At 40.5% G+C, this 27,253-nt stretch overlaps 1 protein-coding gene across 3 annotated transcripts in view; it reads right to left on the reverse strand.

Annotated features, from left to right (window-relative positions):
• Positions 1–27,253, reverse strand: part of C2CD3 (C2 domain containing 3 centriole elongation regulator) — a 149,271-nt gene that overhangs the window by 34,396 nt on the left and 87,622 nt on the right. For all 3 annotated transcript variants that reach the window (XM_054440932.2, XM_063672079.1, XM_054440933.2), the window contains 3 exons: positions 22,139–22,741; positions 18,337–18,684; positions 1,475–1,613 (listed from right to left, as the gene is read on the reverse strand). In XM_054440932.2, the coding sequence (XP_054296907.2) occupies positions 1,475–1,613; positions 18,337–18,684; positions 22,139–22,741 (1,090 nt within the window). The remainder of the gene's footprint in view (positions 1–1,474; positions 1,614–18,336; positions 18,685–22,138; positions 22,742–27,253) is intronic.

Here is a 27,253-nt window from a genome sequence, read left to right on the forward strand (position 1 = left end):
TGGGTTAGGTTTTTAGGTTGTGAATGAACAAGTCACCTCCACTTAGAAGCTCAGTCCTCCGGTTTCCTGCCTTTTGGGGAGGATTTGATATTTTATATGAAGTACTCTGGCCACTATGGTCAGAATTTCTATAATTTTCAGTAGCTCACTATAGATAGCACCGAGTTTTCACTGCAGTTCTAGCTTCTGACTCAGGCCAGTCTCTCAGATTACAAATCACTGAACATGTGACCAACTGCTGAGACTCAATAAGTACACAAATACTGTGAGAAAACAGAAGACCAGACACTATGGGTATGGCTAGTGTTGGTGGACAAGAATTAAACTTTATAAAAGGTGACACAGTATAACTTCTAATAATGATTTTGTTACTATTATCATAACATTGCATCACATTTAATAAAGTTTAATTCTTGGCTTCCTATGCCAGCCCCCTCACATTTAATCGGCCCTCTTTGTCCTAATAAAATCTGAGTGGCACTGCACAGTGGCTGACAGGACTTTACCTCCTATTTTTTGAGCCTCCCAAAGGAGACCTAACATTTGTTGTATACCTGCTATGTACCATGAGGCCCTAAATGTCATCTAATTTGGACCTAACAATGACCTTATAAAAATGATCCCCACTTTACAGATGAGGAATCTGTGGCTCAGAGATGTTATATAACTTGATCACACAGTCAGTAAATTACAGAGATGGAGTTGGAGGCCAAGTGTCTCTGGTTCAAATGCCCAGGGTCTTTCCACTACACCAGAAGTCTTTTCCAAGGATGAAAATCCACAGCCTTTTCTGATATTAGTTCTCTTTGTTCGGAATATCTTTCTGACTCTCATTCACCTGGATAACTTATATACATTCTTCAATATTTAGCTGAGGTGTCTTATTTATGAAGCCTTCCCTGAACTTCTAGGTTGTCCTAAATAATCTGTTTTTCTGAGCTCTACCAGCATCCTCTTCTTATTTCTCTTTATTACAATTTTTTTTTTGAGACATGGTCTTGCTATATTGCCCAGGCAAGTCTTGAACTCTTGCGCTCAAGTGATCCTCCCACCTGGGCTCCACCATCCTCCAATGCCACCCCTCCCCTCCCCCAGTAGCTGGGATTACAGGCATGTGTCACCACACCCAGCTTGATGGTAATTTGTTATTGATATTTTTTCCCAGGTAAGACCATGAACTCCTCAATTGCATGGAGTATCTTAATCATCTTTAATTCCAAGTGCCTAAAACAGAGAGGTCCTCTCACTGAATAATTTTTGAGCATACTGAGAAGAGTTAAAAACACTAAAACAAAACCTTTAAACCACTGCCTGCTGTGAATTCATAAACACTAGGATTAAATAATTGCTTGGATAAGAAAAGCATTTTCCAGGTCTGCTTAAAAATTGTGTTGGTTATACTCCTTGCTCTGACTTTGTGTCTTAGAACAAAAAGCAGATTCTGGAAGGCTGACAAACAACAAATAACACAAACCTTGACTGCTGTTGAAAATTCCAGATGGGGGAATCTGTGTTTTCAACCACTTGGGTGTATACAGGAGATGACTCATCGGCTGTTGCAAAGGATACACAACAACTGGGTATCGACACTTTCCGCTCTGTCAAGGGGCTCCCTGAAATAGAATACAGTGCAGTGACCGTACTTTAGGGTACACAAGAAGCCTCAGATTATACAGGCACAAGCAGGACTATTCCTGGCCCTCTTCTTCCTATGGGGTCTTTGCTCAAGCTATCCCCCTGTGTCTGAAATGTTTTCAGGCTGGGTGTAGTGGCTCAAGCCTGTAATCCCAGCATGTTGGGAGGCCAAAGTAGGAGGACAGGTTGAGCGCAGAAATTCAAGACCAGCCTGGGCAATATAGTGAGATCCCACGTATAAAAAAAAAATTAGCCAAGCATGGTAGCACATGCCTGTAGTCCCAGCTACTCAGGAGGTGGGAGGATCTCTTGAGTCTGGGAGGCAGAGGCTGCAGTGAGCTGAGATTGCACCACGGCACTCCAGATTGGGGGACAGAGTGAGACCGCGTCAATCAATCAATCAATCAATCAATCAATTGATGAAATGTTTTCAGTGACCTTTCTGCTATTACTCTGTCTTTTTAAGGCTCAGTTCATAAATATTCCCCAAAAAGAAGTGACTTCTCATGTTCTGTACTTTGTGGGAAGATGGAAAATACTGTTTTGAGAGGCAAAAGACAGGACAGAACTACAAAGAGTCCTAAACCTAAGAGTCAGATGACCAAATATTAGCTCTGCCACATACATGCGATGTGATTTTGGGCAAGAAGTATCTAGGCCACAGCTTCTTCAACTGTAAAATTGGGCATATTATACTTATACTTCCAAAGATATTGTAAGGATTAAGATAAATACTAAGAGTAAGTAACACTTACATATCACTTACTGTGTGCCAGGCACTGTTCTATGTACTTTATATATATCAACTCATTTAATCCTTACAACAACCCTATAAGATAGATATTTCTATCATATTGATTATTTCTATCATATAGATTTCTATTATTATTTCTATCATTGTTATTTCTATCATTATTATTTCTATCATACAGATTTCTAAAAATTGGGTACTGAGAAATTAAATTAGTTGGTCACATATTTATTAAATGGTAGAACTGAGAGTCCAATTCAAGCATTCTGGCTCCAGAGTCCATGCTCTAACCTGTCTCCTATATTGCCTCTACTACAGGGTTAACAAATGTAAAATACTGGGTGCTGGTGAGAATACCTAATGTTAATTTTTACAAGATCAGGTTTTCAATGTGGGAGACTTGGTCAAGTTACTCTGTCTTAAGACAGTGTAAAATGAAGATGGCTGATGATACTAGATAGTCTAACTGAGCTGTCCAGGAAGATAACCCACTAGCCACATGTGGCCATTCACCTTTAAATTAATTAAAACTAAAGATAAAAAATTTACTTCCTTGGTTGCACTAGCCATATTCCAAGTGCTCGATAGCCACATGGGGCTAGTGGCTACCATACTGGACACTGAAGCCACAGAACATTTCCATCATAGCAGAAAGTTCTTTTGGATAGCACTGAATAATAGACACTTTACAAAATATAGACTATATATTTCATGAGATCACTTTCAGCTCTAAAATGCTATGAATGTCAGGATTGCAGATGAAGGAAAAGAGATGAGCAGAGCAGAAAAGAATAGAAGTATGTCCTAAACATAATCGACATGCTCCAGGGAACAGATTCTGTATGTGTATTCTAACCGGTTTGTCTTCTTTATAACTGTCTAGCTCAAGAATTCTCTCCTGGCTAACACGGTGAAACCCCATCTCTACTAAAAAATACAAAAAATTAGCCAGGCATGGTGGTGGCCGCCTGTAGTCCCAGCTACTTGGGAGGCTGAGGCAGGAGAATGGCGTGAACCCAGGAGGCGGAGCTTGCAGTGAGCCGAGATTGCGCCACTGCACTCCAGCCCGGGTGACAGAGCGAGACTCCGTCTCAAAAAAAAAAAAAAAAAAAAAATCTCCAAATCCATACTCCCACTTCTCCTGGTAGGTGAAGTTCATCTTTGAGGCTCCACCCTTTTCTCTATCTCGCTGCTCCTTTCAGTAAGTACTCCTCCAGGGGCCTCAGTCTGTCCCTCTGGACAGAAAGCATTCTGATGAACAAATTCACACTCAGGAACCGCGGATTTTATTCCTCTCCACATGCAGTTTAACATTTAACAAGTAGTCTTGAAAGAGGTTCCAAGATGGCTGAATAGGATCAGCTCCAGTCTGCAGCTCCCAGCGTGAGCAACGCAGAAGAGGGGTGATTTCTGTATTTCCAACTGAGGTACCGGGGTTCATCTCATCAGGGCTTGTCAGACAGTGGGTGCAGCCCACGGAGCAGGGCAGGGCATTGCCTCACCCGGGAAGCGCAAGGGGTCGGGGAATTCCCTTTCCTAGCAAAGGGAAGCCGTGACAGATGGTACCTGGAAAATCAGGATACTCCCACCCTAATACTGCACTTTTCCAACGGCCTTAGCAAACGGCACACCAGGAGATTGTATCCCGTGCCTGGCTCGGAGGGTCCCATGCCCATGGAGCCTCGCTCACTGCTAACACAGCAGTCTGAGATCGAACTGCAAGGTGGCAGTGAGGCTAGGGGAAGGATGTCCACCATTGCTGAGGCTTGAGTAGGTAAACGAAGCGGCCGGGAAGCTCAAACTGGGTGGAGCCCACTGCAGCTCAAGGAGGCTTGCCTGCCTCTGTAGACTCCACCTCTGGGGGCAGGGCATAGCTGAACAAAAGGCAGCAGAAACTTCTGCAGACTTAAATGTCCCTGTCTGACAGCTTTGAAGAAAGGAGTGGTTCTCCCAGCATGGAGTTTGAGATCTGAGAACGGACAGACTGCCTCCTCAAGTGGGTCCCTGACCCCCGAGTAGCCTAACTGGGAGACACCTCCCAGTAGGGGCTGACTGACACCCATACAGCTGGGTGCCCCTTTGAGATAAAGCTTCTGGAGGAAGGATCAGGCAGCAACATCTGCTGTTCTGCAATATTTGCTGTTCTGCAGCCTCTGCTGCTGATACCCAGGCAAAAAGGGTCTGGAGTGGACCTCCAGCAAACTCCAACAGACCTGCAGCTGAGGGTCCTGAAAGTTAGAAGGAAAACTAACAAACAGAAAGGACATCCACACCAAAACCCCATCTGGACGTCACCATCATCAAAGACCAAAGGTAGATAAAACCACAAAGATGGGGAGAAACCAGAGCAGAAAAGCTGAAAATTCTAAAAATCAGAGTGCCTCTTCTCCTCCAAAGGAACACAGCTCCTCGCCAGCAATGGAACAAAGTTGGATGGAGAATGACTTTGACAAATTGAGAGAAGGCTTCAGACCATCAGTAATAACAAACTTTTCCGAGCTAAAGGAGGATGTTTGAACCCCTTGCAAAGAAGCTAAAAACCTTGAAAAAAGATTAGACGACTGACTAACTAGAATAAACAGTGTAGAGAAGTCCTTAAACGACCTGATGGAGCTGAAAACCATGGCACGAGAACTACGTGACGAATGCACAACCTTCAGTAGCCCATTTGATCAAGTGGAAGAAAGGGTATCAGTGATTGAAGATCAAATGAATGAAATGAAGCAAGTAGAAAAGTTTAGAGAAAAAAGAGTAAAAAGAAATGAACAAAGCCTCCAAGAAATATGGGACTGTGTGAAAAGACCAAGTCTACATCTGACTGCTGTACCTTAAAGTGATGGGGAGAATGGAACCAAGTTGGAAAACACTCTTCAGAATATTATCCAGGAGAACTTCCCCAACCTAGTGAGGCCCGCCAACATTCAAATTCAGGAAATACAGAGAACGCCACAAAGATACTCCTCGAGAAGAGCAACTCCAAGACACATAATTGTCAGATTCACCAAAGTTGAAATGAAGGAAAAAATGTTAAGGGCAGCCAGAGAGAAAGGCTGGGTTACCCACAAAGGGAAGCCCATCAGACTAACAGCAGATCTCTTGGCAGGAACTCTACAAGCCAGAAGAGAGTGGGGGCCAATATTCAACATTCTTAAAGAAAAGAATTTTCAACCCAGAATTTCATATCCAGACAAACTGAGCTTCATAAGTGAAAGTGAAATAAAATCCTGTACAGACAAACAAATGCTGAGAGATTTTTGTCACCACCAGGCCTGCCTCACAAGAGCTCCTGAAGGAAGCACTAAACATGGAAAGGAACAACCAGTACTGGCCACTCCAAAAACATGCCAAATTGTAAAGGCCATCAATGCTAGGAAGAAACTACATCAACTAACGAGCAAAATAATCAGCTAACATCACAATGACAGGATGAAATTCACACATGAACAATATTAACTTTAAATGTAAATGGGCTAAATGCTCCAATTAAAAGACACAGACTGGCAAATTGGATAAAGAGTCAAGACCCATCAGTGTGCTGTATTCAGGAGACCCATCTCACGTGCAGATACACACATAGGCTCAAAATAAAGGGATGGAGGAAGATCTACCAAGCAAATGGAAAACAAAAAAAGGCAGGGGTTGCAATCCTAGTCTCTGATAAAACAGACTTTAAACCAACAAAGATCAAAAGAGATAAAGAAGGCCATTACATAATGGTAAACGGATCAATTCAACAAGAAGAGCTAACTATCCTAAATATATATGCACCCAATACAGGAGCACCCAGATTCATAAAGCAAGTCCTTAGAGATCTACAAAGAGACTTAGACTCCCGCACAATAATAATGGGAGACTTTAACACCCCACTGTCAACATTAGACAGATCAACGAGACAGAAAATTAACAAGGATATCCAGGAATTGAACTCAGCTCTGCACCAAGCAGACCTAATAGACAGCTACAGAACTCTCCACCCCAAATCAACAGAATACACATTCTTCTCAGCACCACATCACACTTATTCTAAAATTGACCACATAGTTGGAAGTAAAGCACTCCTCGGCAAATGTAAAACAACAGAAATTATAACAAACTGTCTCTCAGACCACAGTGCAATCAAACTAGAACTCAGGATTAAGAAACTCACTCAAAACTGCTCAACTACATGGAAACTGAACAACCTGCTCCTGAATGACTACTGGCTACATAATGAAATGAAGGCAGAAATAAAGATGTTCTTTGAAACCAATGAGAACAAAGACACAACATACCAGAATCTCTGGGACACATTCAAAGCAGTGTGTAGAGGGAAATTTATAGCACTAAATGCCCACAAGAGAAAGCAGGAAAGATCTAAAATTGACACCCTAACATCACAATTAAAAGAACTAGAGAAGCAAGAGCAAACACACTCAAAAGCTAGCAGAAGGCAAGAAATAACTAAGATCAGAGCAGAACTGAAGGAGACAGAGACACAAAAAACCCTTCAAAAAAAATCAATGAATCCGGGAGCTGGTTTTTTGAAAAGATCAACAAAATTGACAGACCACTAGCGAGACTAATAAAGAAGAAAAGAGAGAAGAATCAAATAGACGCAATAAAAAATGATAAAGGGGATATCACCACTGATCCCACAGAAATACAAACTACCATCAGAGAATACTATAAGCATCTCTACGCAAATAAACTAGAAAATCTAGAAGAAATGGATAAATTCCTGGACGCATACACCCTCCCAAGACTAAACCAGGAAGAAGCTGAATCCCTGAATAGACCAATAACAGGTTCTGAAATTGAGGCAATAATTAATAGCCTACCAACAAAAAAAAGTCCAGGACCAGATGGATTCACAGCCGAATCTACCAGAGGTACAAAGAGGAACTGGTACCATTCCTTCTGAAACTATTCCAATCAATAGAAAAAGAGGGAATCCTCCCTAATTCATTTTATGAGGCCAACATCATCCTGATACCAAAGCCTGGCAGAAAAAGAGAATTTTAGACCAATATCCCTGATGAACATCGATGCAAAAATCCTCAATAAAATACTGGCAAACCAAATCCAGCAGCACATTAAAAAGCTTATCCACCATGATCAAGTTTGCTCCATCCCTGGGATGCAAGGCTGCTTTAACATAAGCAAATCAATAAACATAATCCATCATATAAACAGAACCAAAGACAAAAACCACATGATTATCTCAATAGATGCAGAAAAGGCCTTTGACAAAATTCAACAGCTCTTCATGCTAAAAACTCTCAATAAACTAGGTATTGATGGGGCGTATCTCAAAATAATAAGAGCTATTTATGACAAACCCACAGCCAATATCATCTGAATGGGCAAAAACTGAAAGCATTCCCTTTGAAAACTGGCACAAGACAGGGATGCCCTCTCTCACCACTCCTATTCAACATAGTGTTGTAAGTTTGGCCAGGGCAATCAGGCAAGAGAAAGAAATAAAGGGTATTCAGTTAGGAAAAGAGGAAGTCAAATTGTCCCTGTTTGCAGGTGACATGATTGTATATTTAGAAAACCCCATCGTCTCAGCCCAAAATCTCTTTTTATTTTATTTTATTATTATTATACTTTAAGTTTTAGGGTACATGTGCACAATGTGCAGGTTTGTTACATATGTATACATGTGCCATGTTGGTGTGCTGCACCCATTAACTCGTCATTTAGCATTAGGTATATCTCCTAATGCTATCCCTCCCCCCTCCTCCCACCCCACAACAGTCCTCGGAGTGTGATGTTCCCCTTCCTGTGTCCACGTGTTCTCATTGTTCAATTCCCACCTATGAGTGAGAACATGCGGTGTTTGATTTTTTGTCCTTGCGATAGTTTGCTGAGAATGATGGTTTCCAGTTTCATCCATGTCCTTATAAGCAACTTCAGCAAAGTCTCAGGATACAAAATCAATGTGCAAAAATCACAAGCATTCCTATACACCAAAAACAGACAAACAGAGAGCCAAATCATGAGTGAACTCCCAAGAACAATTGCTTCAAAGAGAATAAAATACCTAGGAATCCAACTTGCAAGGGATGTGAAGGACCTCTTCAAGAACTACAAACCACTGCTCAATGAAATAAAAAACCACTGCACAATCAAATGGAAGAATATTCCATGCTCATAGATAGGAAGAATCAATATCGTGAAAATGGCCATACTGACCAAGGTAATTTATAGATTCAATGCCATCCCCATCAAGCTACCAATGACTTTCTTCACAGAATTGGAAAAAACTACTTTAAAGTTCATATGGAATCAAAAAAGAGCCCGCATTGCCAAGACAATCCTACGCCAAAAGAACAAAGCTGGAGGCATCACCCTACCTGACTTCAAACTATACTACAAGGCTACAGTAACCAAAACAGCATGGTACTGGTACCAAAACAGAGATATAGACCAATGGAACAGAATAGAGCCCTCGGAAATAATACCACACATCTATAACCATCTGATCTTTGACAAACCCGACAAAAACAAGAAATGGGGAAAGGATTCCCTATTTAATAAATGGTGCTGGGAAAACTGGCTAGCCATATGTAGAAAGCTGAAACTGGATCCCTTTCTTATACCTTACACAAAAATTAATTCAAGATGGATTAAAGACTCAAATGTTAGACCTAAAACCATAAAAACCCTAGAAGAAAATCTAGACAATACCATTCAGGATGTAGGCATGGGCAAGGACTTCATGACTAAAACACCAAAAACAACGGCAACAAAAGCCAAAATTGACAAATGGGATCTAATTAAACTAAAGAGCTTTTGTACAGCAAAAGAAACTACCATCAGAGTGAACAGGCAACCTACAGAATGGGAGAAAATTTTTACAATCTACCCATATGACAAAGGGCTAATATCCAGAATCTACAAAGAACTTAAACAAAGTTACAAGAAAAAAACAAACAACCCCATCAAAAAGTGGGCAAAGGATATGAACAGACATTTCTCAAAAGAAGACATTTATGCAGCCAACAGACACATGAAAAAAACTCATCATCACTGGCCATCAGAGAAATGCAAATCAAAACCACAATGAGATGCCATCTCACACCAGTTAGAATGGCGATCATTAAAATGTCAGGAAACAACAGGTGCTGGAGAGGATGTGGAGAAATAGGAACACTTTTACACTGTTGGAGGGACTATAAACTAGTTCAACCATTGTGGAAGACAGTGTGGCGATTCCTCAAGGATCTAGAACTAGAAATGCCATTTGACCCAGCCATCCCATTACTGGGTATATACCCAAAGAATTATAAATCATGCTGCTATAAAGACACATGCACACGTATGTTTATTGTGGCACTATTCACAATAGCAAAGACTTGGAACCAACCCAAATGTCCATCAATGATAGACTGGATTAAGAAAATGCGGCACATATACACCATGGAATACTATGCAGCCATAAAATGGATGAGTTCATGTCCTTTGTAGGGACACGGATGAAGCTGGAAACCATCATTCTCAGCAAACTATCGCAAGAACAAGAAAACCAAAAACCGCATGTTCTCACTCATAGGTGGGAATTGAACAATGAGAACACTTGGACATAGGAATGGGAACATCACACACCAGGGCCTGTCGTGGGGTGGGGGGAGGGGGGAGGGATAGCATTAGGAGATATACCCAATGTAAATGATGAGTTAACGGGTGCAGCACACCAACATGGCACATGTAAACATATGTAACAAACCTGCACGTTGTGCACATGTACCCTAGAACTTAAAGTATAATAAAAAAAAATAGAAAATGTGGCACAGATACACCATGGAATACTATGCAGCCATAAGAAAGGATGAGTTCATGTCCTTTGTAGGGACATGGATGAAGCTAACCATCATTCTCAGCAAACTATCTCAAGGTCAGAAAACCAAACACCGCATGTTCTCACTCATAGGTGGGAATTGAACGATGAGAACACTTGGACACAGTAAGGGGAACATCATACACTGGGGCCTGTCGTGGGGTGGGGGGAGGGGGGAGGGATAGCATTAGGAGATATACCTAATGTAAATGACGAGTTAATGGGTGCAGCACACCAACATGGCGCATGTATACCTATGTAACAAAACTGCACGTTGTGCACATGTACGCTAGAACTTAAAGTATAAAAAAAAAAAGTCAAAAAGAAAGAAAGAAAGAAAGAAAAAAAACATTTAACAAGTAGTCTTTAAAAGACAGGTTCTAGTTCCATCTACTCTGACAAGCCTCTCTAGGTGGAATCACTGAACTTTATACCCCCAGTTAGAGCTTCCAACTTAAAATTTCTTTCAGGGAAAGAAAAGTAGCTACAGCTTTGCTTTGATATGTTTTTCTCAACGTAAAGAATTTCCATTAGACCAATTCTTTTTTTTTTTTTTTTGAACAGAAAGAAAACTGTTTTATTACACAATTAAACTTGAATGTGACATGCATCATAGTCAATCTGCTTAAGAGACTGCAGAGACAGAAGGATGGTCACCAAAATTAGTCCACAACTAGAAGAATTTACAGCACCATGTCATAGACCAATTCTTTTCAAAATTTCCCACCAAAGTAACAATGATTCAGAGAAGAGTAAACATTAAACTCTGAAGTGTAGGAGTCCCTGTTGCCTTAAAACAACTACAATAAGCAGAACATCACTAGTAGGCTTGTCTTTCATTTTAGAAATTCATGAAGGTTTTATATTATATTCCATAATACAACCATATTTGTATCTGAAATGTATAAATGAAAAACAGCATTTCTGTTCCCAAATCTTGGTTAAAAAATTGACATGCTATTATTTAATCTTGTGACTTCTAGCACCCAGGGCACAAAACCAGACCAGATGACATTACTTTTTCAGTCATTTGTACTGGAAATAATAAAGAAAGAAACTGGGTGATGGGAAGAGAAAAGAGAATGGAGATTTTGTGAGGAAGCTTGGGAAGGAGAACTGAAGAGAAATGCTAGCCTTGGAAGGAAGATCTAGTGGCGTCCACAAAGCAGGAGAGAACTGAGGCATGTACAAGTTGCCAACAAAGCAGGACCTGGAAAAAGGCTGAACCAAGAGGCAGAGGAGCCTTAGAACCGGGAAAGCATTAAAGATATAGAGAATAACTATATGAGGAGCAAAACAACAAAACAAAACAATCACTGGCTACAACTTGGCCAAACCAGTTTACAAGCATATTAAAGAAAAAAATTTTTTAAGGCTAGTCAAGGGAAGCAGTAGGAGTTACAAGCATATTTTTGAAAGAACAGGGAAAGGTAATTCTAATTTAATGGTAGTAGGCAAAAAATCAGTTAATGGAAATCAATAAAATAGTATTCATATTACTAATGTAAATGTATAAAATATCACTAATAGTACCCAGTGAGCTAGCTTCTTAAAAGTTTTATTTTAGTGAAACTGAACAGTATTTATGTGGATTGACTTGCTGAGCATCCACCCCCACCTACTTTTATTGCATTGTACTCCTTTATTGTACAGATTGGAAGCATTAAAAGCTACATTTCTCAGACTCTTTTGCAGCTAGGGTATGGATGCAAATTGGCCTCTACCAATCAGATGCCCTCACAAAAGATCTGGAAGGCAGGCAGGAGGCAGAGGACATCTTTCTTTTCCTTCTGCTTTTGCTAATGACAAGGATGATGATGTAGAGACATTGTGTTTTTTGATCTAGCATTTGGTCCCTGGGTGCAGAGAGGCCCTGTGGCAATGGCTATGACGAGAGCTTCTGATTCTTAGATTTCAGTTTTGGCACTGTATTCTGAACTTAAAAGATTTAGTGGTTCCCTCCTGAAAGTTTAGCCTAGAGCTCACTCCTCTAGCCCTTCTAATGACTTAAAGTACCTTAATATTACATATTAAACTCCTCTCTGCTTAAAATGGCTGGAGTGGGTTCTGTTTCCTCTGCCTGATATAGCTTTCATCTCTCATTCTTTCTCCCATTTTCCTTTTTCGGTCTTAAGCTTCAACTAATTTCTTCCAATAAAATGTCATAAATCCTCACAACTAGGAAGAGATAACCTGGCTCTACCACAGCAACTCTCACATATTGTATAATAATCTGTGTTTCTCTCACTAGACTGAGAGCTCTTTGAATGCACACAGTATTCCCAAGGCCCTTATTAAATGTTCGCTGACTTCCCACTGCCCTTTGTCTACAGATAGTTGCCCAGGGTTAGAGAGAGGAGTTGCCTTGTCTGCTTGCAGTACATACCCACAGAAGATAGCAATATCTTCTCAAGAAAGCTCTGAGGAAGATCAGCAGAGAGGACCAATCACTGTTCCTAGAGTCAGGACACCTAGGTTCCAACATAGTCTGCCATTGCTTTAGTGTGACATATTGGATACACCACTTCATATTGGCTACCTGGGCCTCAGTTTTCTCATCAGAAATAAGTGCTCTCAAACTACCTTCTACAGTAAAATTCTAATTCTAGATATATATCAATCTTGCTCACATCTCTCATGGCACTACCCCCTGTCCCTCTGGTTTATTTATTTATTTATTTTTTGAGACGGAGTCTCACTCACTCTGTCGCCCAGGCTGGAGTGCAGAGGCATGATCTCGGCTCACTGCAACCTCCACCTCCTGGGTTCAAGTGATTCTCCTGCCTCAGCCTCCTGAGTAGCTGGAATTGCAGGCTTGCGCTCAGCTAATTTTTGTATTTTTAGTACAGAAAGGGTTTCACCATGTTGGCCAGGCTGGTTTTGAACTCCTGACCTCAAGTGATCTGTCTGCCTCAGCCTCCCGAAGTGCTGGGATTACAGGTGTAAGCCACTGCGTCTGGCCATCCTCCAGTTTATTTTTAAAGCTACTATTTGCTAAAGGCCTTGAAACAAAACTATTTTGACTTTGGAAGAAGACAGTTCCTTATTTAGTCTTGAACAGACACATTCCTTTTAGCCAAACAGGTGGGTGAAAAAGAAATCAGCTTGGGAGAGCAGGTCTATCAGGTTTCTCTGGCTCTCCTCTTGTAGGTGGAAATTCATCTGGGCCTGTTTACATTCTGAAAAAGGTCAAGTTCTGAAATACTTTTGGAAGCAGCCCAAAAGAAGGCTGCTATACCCCCCACAGGGTTGGGACACACATTAAGAGCAGTTAAGAAGACCTGAGGTGAACCAGTTATGCCATTTAAGAATTTTATGCATCAAGAAAGGTGTAATTGTTTCAGTGAGATTAAAATAACAACTTCTCATATTTAGATAATGCGTTATAGCTTGCACACTGTTTTCTTACACACTAAAGTTGTGCTGATAACGTCTCTGAAAATCGCATAAGATAGGCATCTCTATCCCTATTATAAAAATAACGCAACCAAGGAACAGAGAAGTGGCTTGCTCATCACATACCTGGTTAACTAGCATTTAGAAGAACCATGAAGGTTTCCTGACTCCTACTTTAGATTTTTTCCATTGCAATCATTCTAATTATCTCCATCTGGTTAACAGAAGCGCTCTCCCTTTGGCCTGGAATGAATGGATGGAAACTTTCCCCTTAAGCAATGTCCAATTTTTTATGTTAATAAAAACTTAGCCCAGCAGGTGTATTAAGCTAACATTAGCTGACACCTCCTCTGTGTCACACATGTACAAGGTGAGTCAGATTTGATTCTTGATCTGCGGGAGACAGACACAGACAGATAATTACAACCCAGTAAGATAAAGACTATGCTAAAAGCACATGGGAACCCAGAGGTGTCCTGAACTCTGCCTTGTTGGGCTAAAGAATGCCTCTAAAAGTTGATAATATTGAAGCTGATTTTGTTTTTCACTGAGTATAACTTACGCTACTTCAAATCATTTTACCTCTCTGTTCCTTATTTGTCTCATTTGTAAAACAGGGCTAGAAATACCTGTTTTGTCTAATATAAGTATACAAACCTTAGGAGTATTGAAGCTGATCTTAATGGAAGGTTCCTCAGAGCTTTTTCTAACAAAAGTATCCAAGAAGTTCTTTTATTTTCAGAACCAGGACTACAGTGGTGACCACAGACCATTTCAGAGCTGCTTCAGAACTAAGCTTTGCTGAAGGCAAAGCTCCTAATTCGGGGCTGTTCGTGAATCCTCTGCATAAAGGTTTGCATGAAGGAACCACACATTTCCTTCCTTAAGAAAGAGCTTCCAAGGCATAAAAAGGACAGACACTGAGAACACTATTAAGGCAAGAGGAAAGTCAGAAGTACACAGTGTAGAATCATGGTCTCCTACCAGAAAGTTTCTGTCGCCTGTTCTCCATTCTTGCTGCCACCTTGCTTGTTTAGGCTTCATAACCTGAACTAATGTGACGGCCCTCTCAGTGATTGCTGCTTTCGGTATTCTCCAGTATCTTTTTCATACTGCCACCAAGATTTCATGTCTGGTCAACAAATATGACCTTGTCTCTCCACAGATTAAGACTTTGTTGGTTTCATCTCACCTGCAGTGTCAGTCATGTAGCATACAAAATGCTGCCCATGTAGCCTAATTAGTCTTTCCAGCCCCATTTCTCACTACTTTTTACTCACATTCAATGACCTTTTTTTGGCCAATGTCCCATTCTCTCATACTACCAAGCTTTTGAGCATGCTGTTTCTTCTCATTAGAATGCCTTTTTCCTCTTTCATTCAGCAAACTTGCTCCTCCTCCTTCAAGAGTAGGCTAAAGTGACACCAATACTTGGAAGCCTGCCCTGACCACCCCATTAGCAAAAAAACGCCCTCTGTGTTCTCAAGTTTTCCTATACTACCACACCCACCCCCCCAGAGCTTTCCTCTTTCATATCACTTATTCCTCTGTACTAAAAATGTTAACGTGTCTCTCCATTAGGCTGTCTGTTCCTTGGGGACAGGGACTGTGTGTTGTTTGTTTATCCCAGCACTGTGATCTTCATGATGCAGCAAAGCAAACATAATGTCCTCCTGTTTTATGAATATGAGACATAACGCCTCTCACATTTCTGGCAAGAGTTGCAGACCTATAAATCACTTGTTATTTAGCCTCTTTCTGTTTAGCCAGGTCAAGGCAAGCATAGGGTAGACATCTGACTTTCAGACGTCACTGTTGTATCCTGATTTCCACCCTGCAGTGATAAGCCCATGCAGTCCTTCCTCCCACAAACATTTATGTGTCAGTCAGGCACTGTGCTGAGTATAGAGTGTAGACCTATAGTATAGAGACCTGCCCATTTTCTCTTTGAGTATAGACCTGCCCATCTGGCTCTGCAGAGCGCATTAACTATGTAACTTCAGGTCATTTTACCTTTTTGAACTTCAGTCTCCTCATTTGTGAAATGATTATGTATTGTAATCTCTTCAAACTATAATCCTGCTTGTGGTAAGGATTAAAGGGGATACAGGGAATAACCCTGATCTGAAATGCTTGGGGCAAGAGGTATTTCAGATTTTGTAATATCTGCATTATACTTATCCAGTATGCCAAATCTGAAAATCTGAAACCTGATATATTCCTATGAGCATTTCCTTTGAGCACCATGTTGGTGCTTTTGGATTTGGGATACTTAACTCATAATTAATGTACAAAGACTAGAATAGAACTCAGCACACAGCAGATGATGCTCAATAAATTATTATAAAATTTTGCCAAGTGATATTATAAAACTGTAATTCACTGTCTCATTGAAAATTTATAAGTATATTTTGCTTTTTTTTAACAATATGGGAATTCTCCTAAAATGTAACATATACCATATCTTTTGTATATTAAATTTTATTTTCAATGCAACTACAAAAAAAATCTTTCCAAAAATAAAAGAAGCTTTTTAATACTTTCCTTAAACTCATTCATCTATTGATTTTTTTGGTCTTTAAAAAAAATTTGTCAAAAATGGCTGCTTTGGTGGGGCAGAAAAATTTTTTTTTTCTTTAAAAACAAGTAAAAATTGTTCAATTTTGTGATTCACACTGCACTTGAAGACTTTGTCTTGAGATAGAATGTTTCAAGGTTTCTGATACACAATGGCTGAAATGGATGAGAACATCAAGGATCATTATGGAAGCTTATAATCCCCGGAGTAATGGCTGTTGGTAGTATAAACGGGGAGGAGTAGGAATGAGAGATAAATAATAGTTACAATGAGCACAGGTTTTGTTTCTGTTCCAAAGTAGTAAGGACACACGGCACAGTTTGAGAGACACCAATACAGAGATGACAGGAGCCAAAGAGAGAGGTCAAATCCAAATCAAATGATGTATACTGAAACTTTCTGGATTCATAAGGCCATGGTTGACTGGCTCTCATAGACACCACACATCTGAACATTGTTAATCACAGCCATTTACAGATGAGAAATTCAAGACAGAGAGAAAGAATACCTTGCTCAAAGCCGCACATATGTACACACACAATTTATTGGCTAGGGACACAGGGATAAATATATTCCTACTAGAATGTAATCTCCACAGGGCACAATTTTTGTCTGTCTTTTTTTTTACTGTTTTATCCCTGGCACCAAGGACAGGGCTTAGCATGTAGCAAATACAGTAAGTTTTGTTGTAAAATAAATGAATGCATGATGAATGAACAAATGAGATGAGGTCTTTGCTTTTGAACAGTTCATATCTAGTTGAAAAGAAAACCATGGAAACAACTGCAGTACTATGTGATATATGATATAATACGGGGCAAAGTGCCAGGGGAGCAAATAGAAGGGGGCCTTTATATTGAGAAAGCCCTCCAGGAAATGGTGATGCCTGAGCTGGGTCTTAAGAGAGGAGCTGGAAGTAGCCAGGCAAAAGAGAAGGGTGATGGCAAAGGGGAAATTTTAGGAGATTACAATGCTGAATAAAGGTAGAGCAGGAATTCTTTGTGCCATGGACTCTGGCAATCTGGCAAGGTCTATGGGCCTCTTCTTTTAACGCTGTTTCTTTAAAATGCATAATGTAAAATACATAGGATTACAGAGAAATCCAATTATATTTACAGAGAGTTACCAAAACTAAAAGAACTTTGTGATATAGTAATATATGTGCTTTATTAACAAGGTCTAACTATAGGTAATAACTATTGTAGGTCTGGCACAGTGGCTCACGTCTGTACTCCCAGCACTTTGAGAGGCTGAGGTGGGTGGATCACTTGAGGTCAGGAGTTCGAGACCAGCCTGGCCAACATGGTGAAACCACATCTCTACTAAAAATACAAAAATTAGCCAGGAGTGGTGGCACAAGCCTGTAATCCCAGCTACTCAGGAGGCTGAGGCAGGAGAACTGCTTGAAGCCGGGAGGTGGAGGTTGTAGTGAGTCGAAATCGTGCCACTGCACTGCAGCCTGGGCGACAGAGCAAGACTTTGTTTCAAAAAAAAAAAAAAAAAAAAAAATCAAAACAAACAAAAAAAACCCCCTATTGTAATTTCAAAGAAATCACAGTTATAAGTGATATTCTAAGATATCTGCAATAATGATGTGATATGGAAATACCTGTGATTTCTATTGTTGACAATATCACAGGTACTATTACTAGGATCTACTGCCTGTATTCATAATGAGAGGAAATATGTTAAATTTTAGCTAGAGGTTGCTAAAAATAAAGATGTAATTATTTTCCTATCCAAGGCCACTAACCCGGAGTTTGAACTTTTCACGGATCCCTTGGATGTTTAAGGACCCAATGTTAAAAACACCTGGCCCTAGGTGCATTAGGAAGGCCTGAGTTGGCAGGAATGCAGAAGGAACAAATCTGTGAGAAATTTAAGAAAGAACAAGTTAGGGATCTGATGATTTGACAGTGGGTAAGGAAAAGAGAAGTATCTATCTAGGTCGATACTCAGGTGGCTGGACTGGGGAATTTACGATATGCAACAAGTTCAGAAAAGCTTTCATGTTGCTTAAACCTTTAGGCTTGAGAAATAAATATTTATCAGTTGAGATAATTAACAGATCCTGCCATGATTTGAAAGATTTGTGAAGAAAGGAGCACACCCTGAAGAGTTAGACATGCTCCTGGGTAGATGAGGAGAGCATACCTTTCAAGCTCAAGTGCATTGCTCTTTCTACTAGGATGCTGACTGCAAACGTTCCATCCAACTCAGCAGGGCCCTCGTGGGTCAGGAAGACTTCAGCTGTGGTGCTGCTGCAGGGGACCTGGGTGGAAGCAGGAGACTTCTGGTGGCAGGAGATGACTTCTGGTGGAGAGAGCTGGACCTCATCATTCCTTCTGGGGAGTTGCTCAGACTCACTGTGGCTGCTGCAGTCCATGGAGTCCAGCTCATGAGTGGGCTCAAGGTGTGAGGAAAGAGAGGAAAGAACCACATGAACTCGCAAGGCAGCTCCTGAGAGGTTGGAAGCATTTCGTCCAAACAGAGGATACACACCTAAAAGAAGATGGAGAAGAATAAGGCTAGTCAAGCAGGAACCAAGACCAAGCTTGGAGGAAATACTCACTGAGGGTGCTGTGGTCCTTCCTCCTTTGAAAGGTCTACAAACCCCAATATACCGATTTGCAAAAGAAACTATGAAGCTGGTAGAAAACATGAAAACTTTTACCCTTCCCTAACTATCTTCAATAATGAAAAGTAGGCTGGGTGTGGTGGCTCACACCTGTAATCCCGGCACGTTGGGAGACTGAAGTGGGCGAATTGCTTGAGTCCAGGAGTTCAAGAGTTTGGGCAACATGGTAAAACCCTATCTCTACAAAAAACACAAAAATTAGCTGAGCGTGGTGGTGTGTGTCTGCAGTCCCAGCTACTCAGGAGGCTGAGGTGGGAGGATCACCTGAGCCCAGGAGGTTGAGGATGCAGTGAGCCATGATTGTGCCACTGCACTCCAGCCTGGGTGACAGAGCAAGACTGTCTCAAAAAACAAAACAAAATAAAACAAACAAACAAACAAAGTAATGAAAATAGTAAGATCTCTGATTTAAAGCCAAAGCCAAATGACTACGAGGCAGAGCTATTGCAGAAGGGATTCATGGGTTGAGAGGCAACAAGACTTAGAGAAGTCTAAAATTTGATGAAATCAAGAGTGGCCTATTTTCTCTTCCTCGTGTCTCATGGGCTCCTGTTTTTCAACCTTCTCCCTATCAGGAGGCTGTCTTGACACTCAATTTAGCTATGTTTCACTACGGTTCTGGCACTATTTTGGGGGGGGGGTGGGGGGAAGCAGGAGGTTAGCAGGAGACCAGAAATAAATATAAGGGAGTTAATATTTGTTGAGTGTTTTTCATAAGCCAGAATCTCAGAGGAGTTAAATAAACTGCCAACATCACTCTGGCAGTAAGTGGCAGATTTAAGCCCAGAGACTTGAATTTTACTAACTTGCTGAATATTAAAATGAGATTTATAAAACAGAAGGTACTAATAGTTCCTTCTGAATCTCAAAGTTTGCTTCATTAGACTCACTTCAATTCAGGAAAATGGAGTTAACTGATTCATAGATAGCAATAATATGAAACCTTTCCTATTTTAGATAACCAGTTTTCGTCTCAAAGCAATGTGTAAATTATTATGATTATCAAAGGAAAATAAGGGCAGGTCATTACAGGCGGGAAGACACCAAAAAGCAATACAGTTAAATCCTTATCCTCAGGAAAATTAACAAAACATGGAAGTAAGGTTGGATGGATGGCTTGATGCATTCAACAAACACATCAAATGACATGCCTTGTATAAGACCCTTGCACAAGAGGATAAAAAGCTCAGACAAGAGGGATATGGAGAAGTATGAGAGAAATGGATGATCTGAAAAGCTAAATACTACCTTTGGTGGCACTCAATAAAAAGAAGTATTTGTGCTTGAGTTCCTATACTTAGATCTATATTCAGTGTCCTAAACCTACTTTCTTCAGCAGAATGAAGCTAAAAGCCTGTCTTTATAAACTTTAGTTTAAGTGAACTTGGTTCACTTCAAGGACATTTTCTGTAGTCCCTTTGAAGGGACTCTAGGCCTACCCAGATAAAACAGAGCACATGGCATTTGACGTGCTCAACAGAGCCAGATTTACACCTGTTAGGTCCAGAAAGAACCAGAGAATTTGGGATGATCACCTAGATACACTCAGTTCTCCTCTAGCCTGGTCCACCCACTCAACAATAGGGTCAGAGCACAGGGCTAATAGGGCTAACAAAGGGTCATGACTCAGTTTCTTCGACTGTAGAGTGGGGGAAATAACAACTAACTGGACAGCAATGTTAAGCTGAATAAAGATCATATTTGTAAAGAATCTAGTCTGGCTACCTCTAATTCATCTTAACTACAGTCACTAGCTTTATTTTTCTAAATGCAAAGCTATACACTCCTCTTGTATTCAGAAACCAATGTACTAGTTTTCCATAATTCTCAGGAAAAAAGTCCGAACTTCAGCTGAGAAAAGAAGGCTTTCAACACAGTACTCCTGCCTACCTCCCTAGCTTCATCTCTAATCACTTCCCAATATATGTATCCTAAGATGCAGCTGTCTGAAATTACTATAGTCCCCAAAATCTATCAAACTGCTTCATTCTCCTGTACTTTCACCCATGCTGTTCCCTTCTTTAGAATATCTCTCTTTCCCCCTTTCCTTGACTTATACCTACATCCTTTGAAACTCAGGTCAAGTATCACTTTCACTGAGATGCTATCCTTAGAGGTGTTGTGTCCCTGCATTCCCATAGCACCAAGAATACCTTTTTCATAGTTCTGATGCTTCATTGTAATTATTTACTTACTATTGTATTCTCCTATTAGACTGTAAACTCTTTAAGGTTAGGAACTAGTTCTTACTCATCTTTGAATTCCCAGGTCCAAGCATATGTATCAAGTACTAAACAAATGTTTGAAAGAAAAGCACCCAGCACAAAAATGCCACCTGCAAAATGTTACCCTTTTCTTTTCTGCTCTGTTTATTACCATATAGATTTTCTTCATGGTTCCAAGATGTGGTGAACAGAGAAGAAGAATACCCTGGTCCCCTCAGTAGGTATGCTTTTCCATATAATTAATAAACTAGCATTCTAGATGATCAGATAGGCTCTTATATATGTGGTTAGAAGTAGTTCCCTAAATTCATTCATTATTTCATAAGTGTTAACAATGTTCTAAGCACTATGTTAAATGCAAAAATCTGATGAGTTTGGATGCACTCTAGTGCTACGAAGTTCAGAGCCAATTCTTCAACCTATGTTGACCCCACCACAGTACTGGAATGAGGTAACACCCTTTCTTAAGCAGGCGGTGGAACTTTAAAAACAATATCTTTAGGGATGAGTTCACGTCCTTTGCAGGGACATGGATGAAGCTGGAAACCATCATTCTCAGCAAACAAGAACAGAAAACTAAACACTGCATGTTCTTACTCATAAGTGGGAGGTGAACAATGAGAACACATGGACACAGGGAGGGGAACATCATACACTGGGGCCTGTTAGGGGGTGGGAGGCTAGAGGTGGGATAGCATTAGGAAAAATACCTAATGTAGGTGACGGGTTGATGGGTGCAGCAAACCTCCATGGCATGTGTATACCTATGTAACAAAACTGCACATTCTGCACATGTACCCCAGAACTTAAAGTATATATATATAAAATCTCTTTAGTTACAAGAAGCACTACTAAATTATTATTAATCTTTCAGTGTGCAATAATGGAAGGAACACTTACTAGTCTGTGACCCTGGGCAGGTAACTCAATCTCTCTGAGCCTCCTTTTTTATGAATGTAAAATGGGTATAATACCTATCTCACAGGATTGCTGGGAGGGTCAAGTAAAGTAATGTCTGACAGAGTGTCTCGCATAGTGTTTGACACAGAGCAGGTGCTCAAACTACAAGAGTTGAATCGGGCTCCTCACTTACCACTGACAGTTAGTGTCCTTGCTGACCTCTCCCCAAGTCTGGCCAGGTCCACATAGGCTGAGCCAATCCAGCTGTCTGTCTGATGGGGTCTCTCCACACTGTTATTGCCATAAGCTCGCCACACTTGGATCTCTAGCCTCTCCTCCCTGAAGTACCAAAGCAGTGATGGGCCCCTGGTGACTTCTGCTCTTTTGGATGCCTTGAAAGTGACCATAATCTGCTTTTTGTTTAGAGATTCCTTAGGCTTCTTGAGAGGGGTCCAAAAGCCTTCATGATCATAGAACTTGTAGCGAAGGTAGCAATATGTATTCTTATGAATGTGGTTGTGGCCAGCAAGCAGCACGCAATGGATGGGCAGCCACAGCCTTGGGGTGGAGATGGTGACAGTGGCTGGCTCCCCTTCATCCATTCTGACAAAATCTTTCAAGCTGTTCTCAAAGCTCCAGCCCAATAGCTCAGCAGCTTCCAACACCCGTTCTCTATCTCCACGATGTGTGAAGGAAACCGAAAGCTCCAGACCACCCACGATCTTCTGCATGAGCTCCAAGCCATGAGGTAGGCCCCCGTCTTCTGGTAAAATGATAGGATACCATCCTGTGATCCCTTATGGGAGAAAAGAAAGATTCTCAATTATAGTCTTAAAAGCAAACAAAAAACAAGTTACTTACTCTCCACCCCATAGGGTCCCATCATCCTGGCTCAAGACAGAACAGAAAACATACCCACAGTGAGTTGGAGTTTGTGTTCATCTGACCACTAAGAGGCAATGAGATTAGACGGGAAGAACAAAGGCTAGGAGTTGGAAGATCTGAGTTCTCTTTGGCTATGGCTAGAACTAGTGGTTTATTATGAAGAAGCCATTAATTTCTCTCAGATTTGGTTTCCTTACCTCACAAATGGGAAAACTGATGCTAGTGCTGTCTCCCAAAGCTGTTATGATTGTCCAATGAGATAATGGTTTAGAAAGAGCTTTGAGAGAGAAGTGTTTTAAAAGTGTGAAATGTTTATGGTACTATGAGCACAACAGAAAAGGCAGGGGTCAAAAGAGATCTGGAGTCTAGACCCAAGTCTTCTACCAAGGGAATCGGCACTTAGAGAACACATACCAAGGACCAGGTGCTAGATTTCAAAATCTTTCTCTATTGCCCAGGCTGCAGTGCAGTGTCACCTGTAACTCTGAACTCCTGGGCTCAAGTCATTCTCCTGCCTCAGCCTCCTGAGAATATAGGACTATATGTGTGTGCTATCACGCCTGGCCATTTTCCAAAAAAAGGTTTTTGGGTTTGTTTGTTTGTTTTTTTTTGTAGAGATAGGGTCGTGTTGTGATACCCAGGCTGGTCTTGAACTCATGGCCTCAAGTGATACTTACACCTTGGCTTCCCAAGGTTTTGGGATTACAGGAGTGAGCCACTGCACCTGGCCAAAAACTACTCTTTATTAAATATCTAGTATGTGTCAGAAATTCTGCTAGCCCTTTACAGATATTATTTCATTTAATTCCTCTGATAACCCTGAGAAGTTCTGAGGACTAAATGGGATAATAATCCTTATTTTACAGATGAGAAAGTGGAAGCTCAGAGACCTGTCCAAGTTATTACTGCTACCAAGTAAGAGAGCTAGAATTTGACTCCAGGTCTAGCTGGCTCTAAAGTCTACATTCCACCTAGTATAGGTTCACACTATCTTATCCGAAACCTGTAAGGCCAGATTTATTTCTGAATTTAGAATTTCTCAGGTTTTAGAAAGGTAATAGAGTACATAAACTGAATATTATATAATATTATATATCAGGGCTCACAGATAGTAAATATTTTAGGCTTTGTGGGCCATATGGTCTCTACTGCAGCTACTCAGCTGGGCTACTGTGGTAATAAAGTGGCCACAGACAATATGTAAATTAATGGGCACAGTGTGTTTTAATAAAAGTTTACATAAATAGGCAGTTGCCTAAGTCTTGTATCAGCTGAGGTCAGATTTGGCTCCTCAATGAGTTAAAAAACTTCTATTTTCAGGTTCTTTCGGATTTTGGCATTATATAAAACATTGTGGAATGATAATATTCACATCAAATTTCTGAGAAACGTTTTACTAAGTATATTTTACAAATGAGAAGATTTAGGCTTATTGAGATTAATTTGCTGAAGATTACTTAAGGTTTTATGACTTTTGGACAGGTATTTAACTTTTCTGGGTGTTCTTAGTTTTTCTCTGTGAAATGAGGAGGCTGAAAATTTTGATCTCTAAGGCTCTTTTTCGGCTTGATAGTCTAAGAGCCTAGGGCTTTGGCTCTAAGATTTTGTTTCCCCACAGCTTAATGGTTCTTAACATTTTTTTGGTCACAGACCCTTTTGGCTCAAATGAAAGCTATTATGCTCCCCAAAATAAACAAATATGTGTAGACACAAAATTTCACGCCATTTCAGTGTTTAAGAACTGCATAGATTATTAGATGGTTACTTTAGCTCTGCGATTCTATAATTGAGGTTATAGGTAGGAAAAAACAAAATAGAGTGCTCACTTTAGAACAAAGACAAATGATATATCCTTAATTATCTAAAAGGTTTATATCCAAGGGGTTAATTTTAATTCACAGAGATATGATTTCCCAGATGGTGCTTGTTCTCTCAACAAACTGTAGCTAAGTTATAGAAGGAAGGAAATTGAGGTGTCCTATGTGCCCAGCCCTGTGCCAAGATCTTTCACATGTAAGATTTTATTAAATGCTTTAATAATCTTGTGAAATAGATCTTACTATTTCCATTTCTACAGATGAGGAAACCATGGATCTGAAAGATGGAGTAACTTTCTTTAGATCACAAACAGTAAGTGACAGAAGGGAGATTTGAATCCCATATAAACTTGTGCAGACTTCTCTCTGGCAGGCACATACACAGTACCTGTTTATTAGGGTAGTGCTCAAATACTAACTCACAATAAAATTGGGAGATGTGTGACAGAATTCTGCAAACTAGATTACACAATCCTAGGCAGGAAGATGGACAACAGAAGGAAAACCTACACTTATTACACACCTACTATGTGTCAGGTACTTTATATAACCAATTTAATGAATTCCTACTTTGTAGACTTGTCAGGATTAACTGTATCCATCCCACAAGATAAGAAAATGGGGGTTCGGAGAGGTCAAATCACTTGGTCAAGGTCACCCAGTTACTAGTAAGTAGGATGGGATCAGTATTTCCAGACTGCCTTGGTGGTTGTGTCTATTTTGGGGGGCATTTATCCCATAGCCTTATTCCTTCTTCAGTGAGAGAAAAAATAGGGAAAAATAATGAGTGAATCTGGATTTCATTTCAGGTCCTCCCACTCACCAGGTATGTGGTTTTGGCAAACCACTTAATCTCTTTAAGTTTTCTCATCTGTCAAATGAAAATAATAAGATCCTATATCCTTACCTGTCAGGGTTATCATGAAGCTCAAACAAGATCTGAGAAAATATTTTACAAAGTGTTACATAATGTAATGGATATTGCCATACTCTTCATCATCATCATCATCATCACCATCTTTCTTAGAGAAGGATGATAGTCCAATGTCTTGAGCTTCTTTGTTTTATTAGAAGACCTTCAGAGTGATTAGGAGAAGACTTAAAATGTTTCAAGAAAGGGAGTTCACTCATGATTTGGCTCTCTGTTTGTCTGTTATTGGTGTATAGGAATGTTTGTGATTTTTGCACATTGATTTTGTATCCTGAGACTTTGCTGAAGTTGCTTATCAGCTTAAGGAGATTTTGGGCCGAGATGATGGGGTTTTCTAAATATATAATCATGTCATCTGCAAACAGGGACAATTTGACTTCCTCTTTTCCTAATTGAATATCCTTTATTTCTTTCTCTTGCCTGATTGCCCTGGCCAGAACTTCCAACACTACGTTGAATAGGAATGGTGAGAGAGGGCATCCCTGTCTTGCGCCAGTTTTCAAAGGGAATGCTTCCAGTTCTTGCCCATTCAATATGATATTGGCTGTGGGTTTTTTTTTTTTTTTTCAGATAGAGTCTCGGTCTGTCGCCCAGGCTGGAGTGCAGTGGTGCGATCTCGGCTCACTGCAAGCTCCGCCTCCCAGGTTCACGCCATTCTCCTGCCTCAGCCCCCAGAGTAGCTGGGACCACAGGCGCCTGCTACCATGCCCAGCTAATTTTCTGTATTTTTAGTAGAGATGGGGTTTCACCTTGTTAGCCAGGATGGTCTCAATCTCCTGACCTTGTGATCCGCCCACCTTGGCCTCCCAAAGTGCTGGGATTACAGGCGTGAGTCACTGCGCCCGGCTGACTGTGGGTTTATCATAAATAGCTCTTATTATTATGAGATATGTTCCATCAATAGTTTATTGAGAGTTTTTAGCATGAAGGGCTGTTGAATTTTGTCAAAGGCCTTTTCTGCATCTATTGAGATAATCATGTGGTTTTTGTCGTTGGTTCTGTTTATGTGATGGATTATGTTTATTGATTTGCATATGTTGAACCAGCCTTGCATCCCACGGATGAAGCCAACTTGATTGTGGTGGATAAGCTTTTTGATATGCTGCTGGATTCACCCCCCGTCCTTCCCCCAAAGGGAATAAAATACCTAGGAATCCAACTTACAAGGGATGTGAAGGACCTCTTCAAGGAGAACTACAAACCACTGCTTAACGAAATAAAAGAGGACACAATCAAATGGAAGAACATTCCATGTTCATGGATAGGAAGAATCAATATTGTGAAAATGGCCATACTGACCAAGGTAATTTATAGATTCAATGCCATCCCCATCAAGCTACCAATGACTTTCTTCACAGAATTGGAAAAAACTACTTTAAAGTTCATATGGAACCAAAAAAAGAGCCCGCATTGCCAAGACAATCCTAAGCAAAAAGAACAAAGCTGGAGGCATCACGCTACCTGACTTCAAAGTATACTACAAGGCTACAGTAACCAAAACAGCATGGTACTGGTACCAAAACAGAGATATTGACCAATAGAACAGAACAGAGGCCTCAGAAATAACACCACACATCTACAACCATCTGATCTTTGACAAACCTGACAAAAACAAGAAATGGGAAAAGGATTCCCTATTTAATAAATGGTGCCAGGAAAACTAGCTAGCCATATG

The sequence above is a fragment of the Pongo pygmaeus genome, chromosome 9 (genome assembly GCF_028885625.2).
Source record: "Pongo pygmaeus isolate AG05252 chromosome 9, NHGRI_mPonPyg2-v2.0_pri, whole genome shotgun sequence".
NCBI classification, from domain to species: Eukaryota; Metazoa; Chordata; class Mammalia; order Primates; family Hominidae; genus Pongo; species Pongo pygmaeus.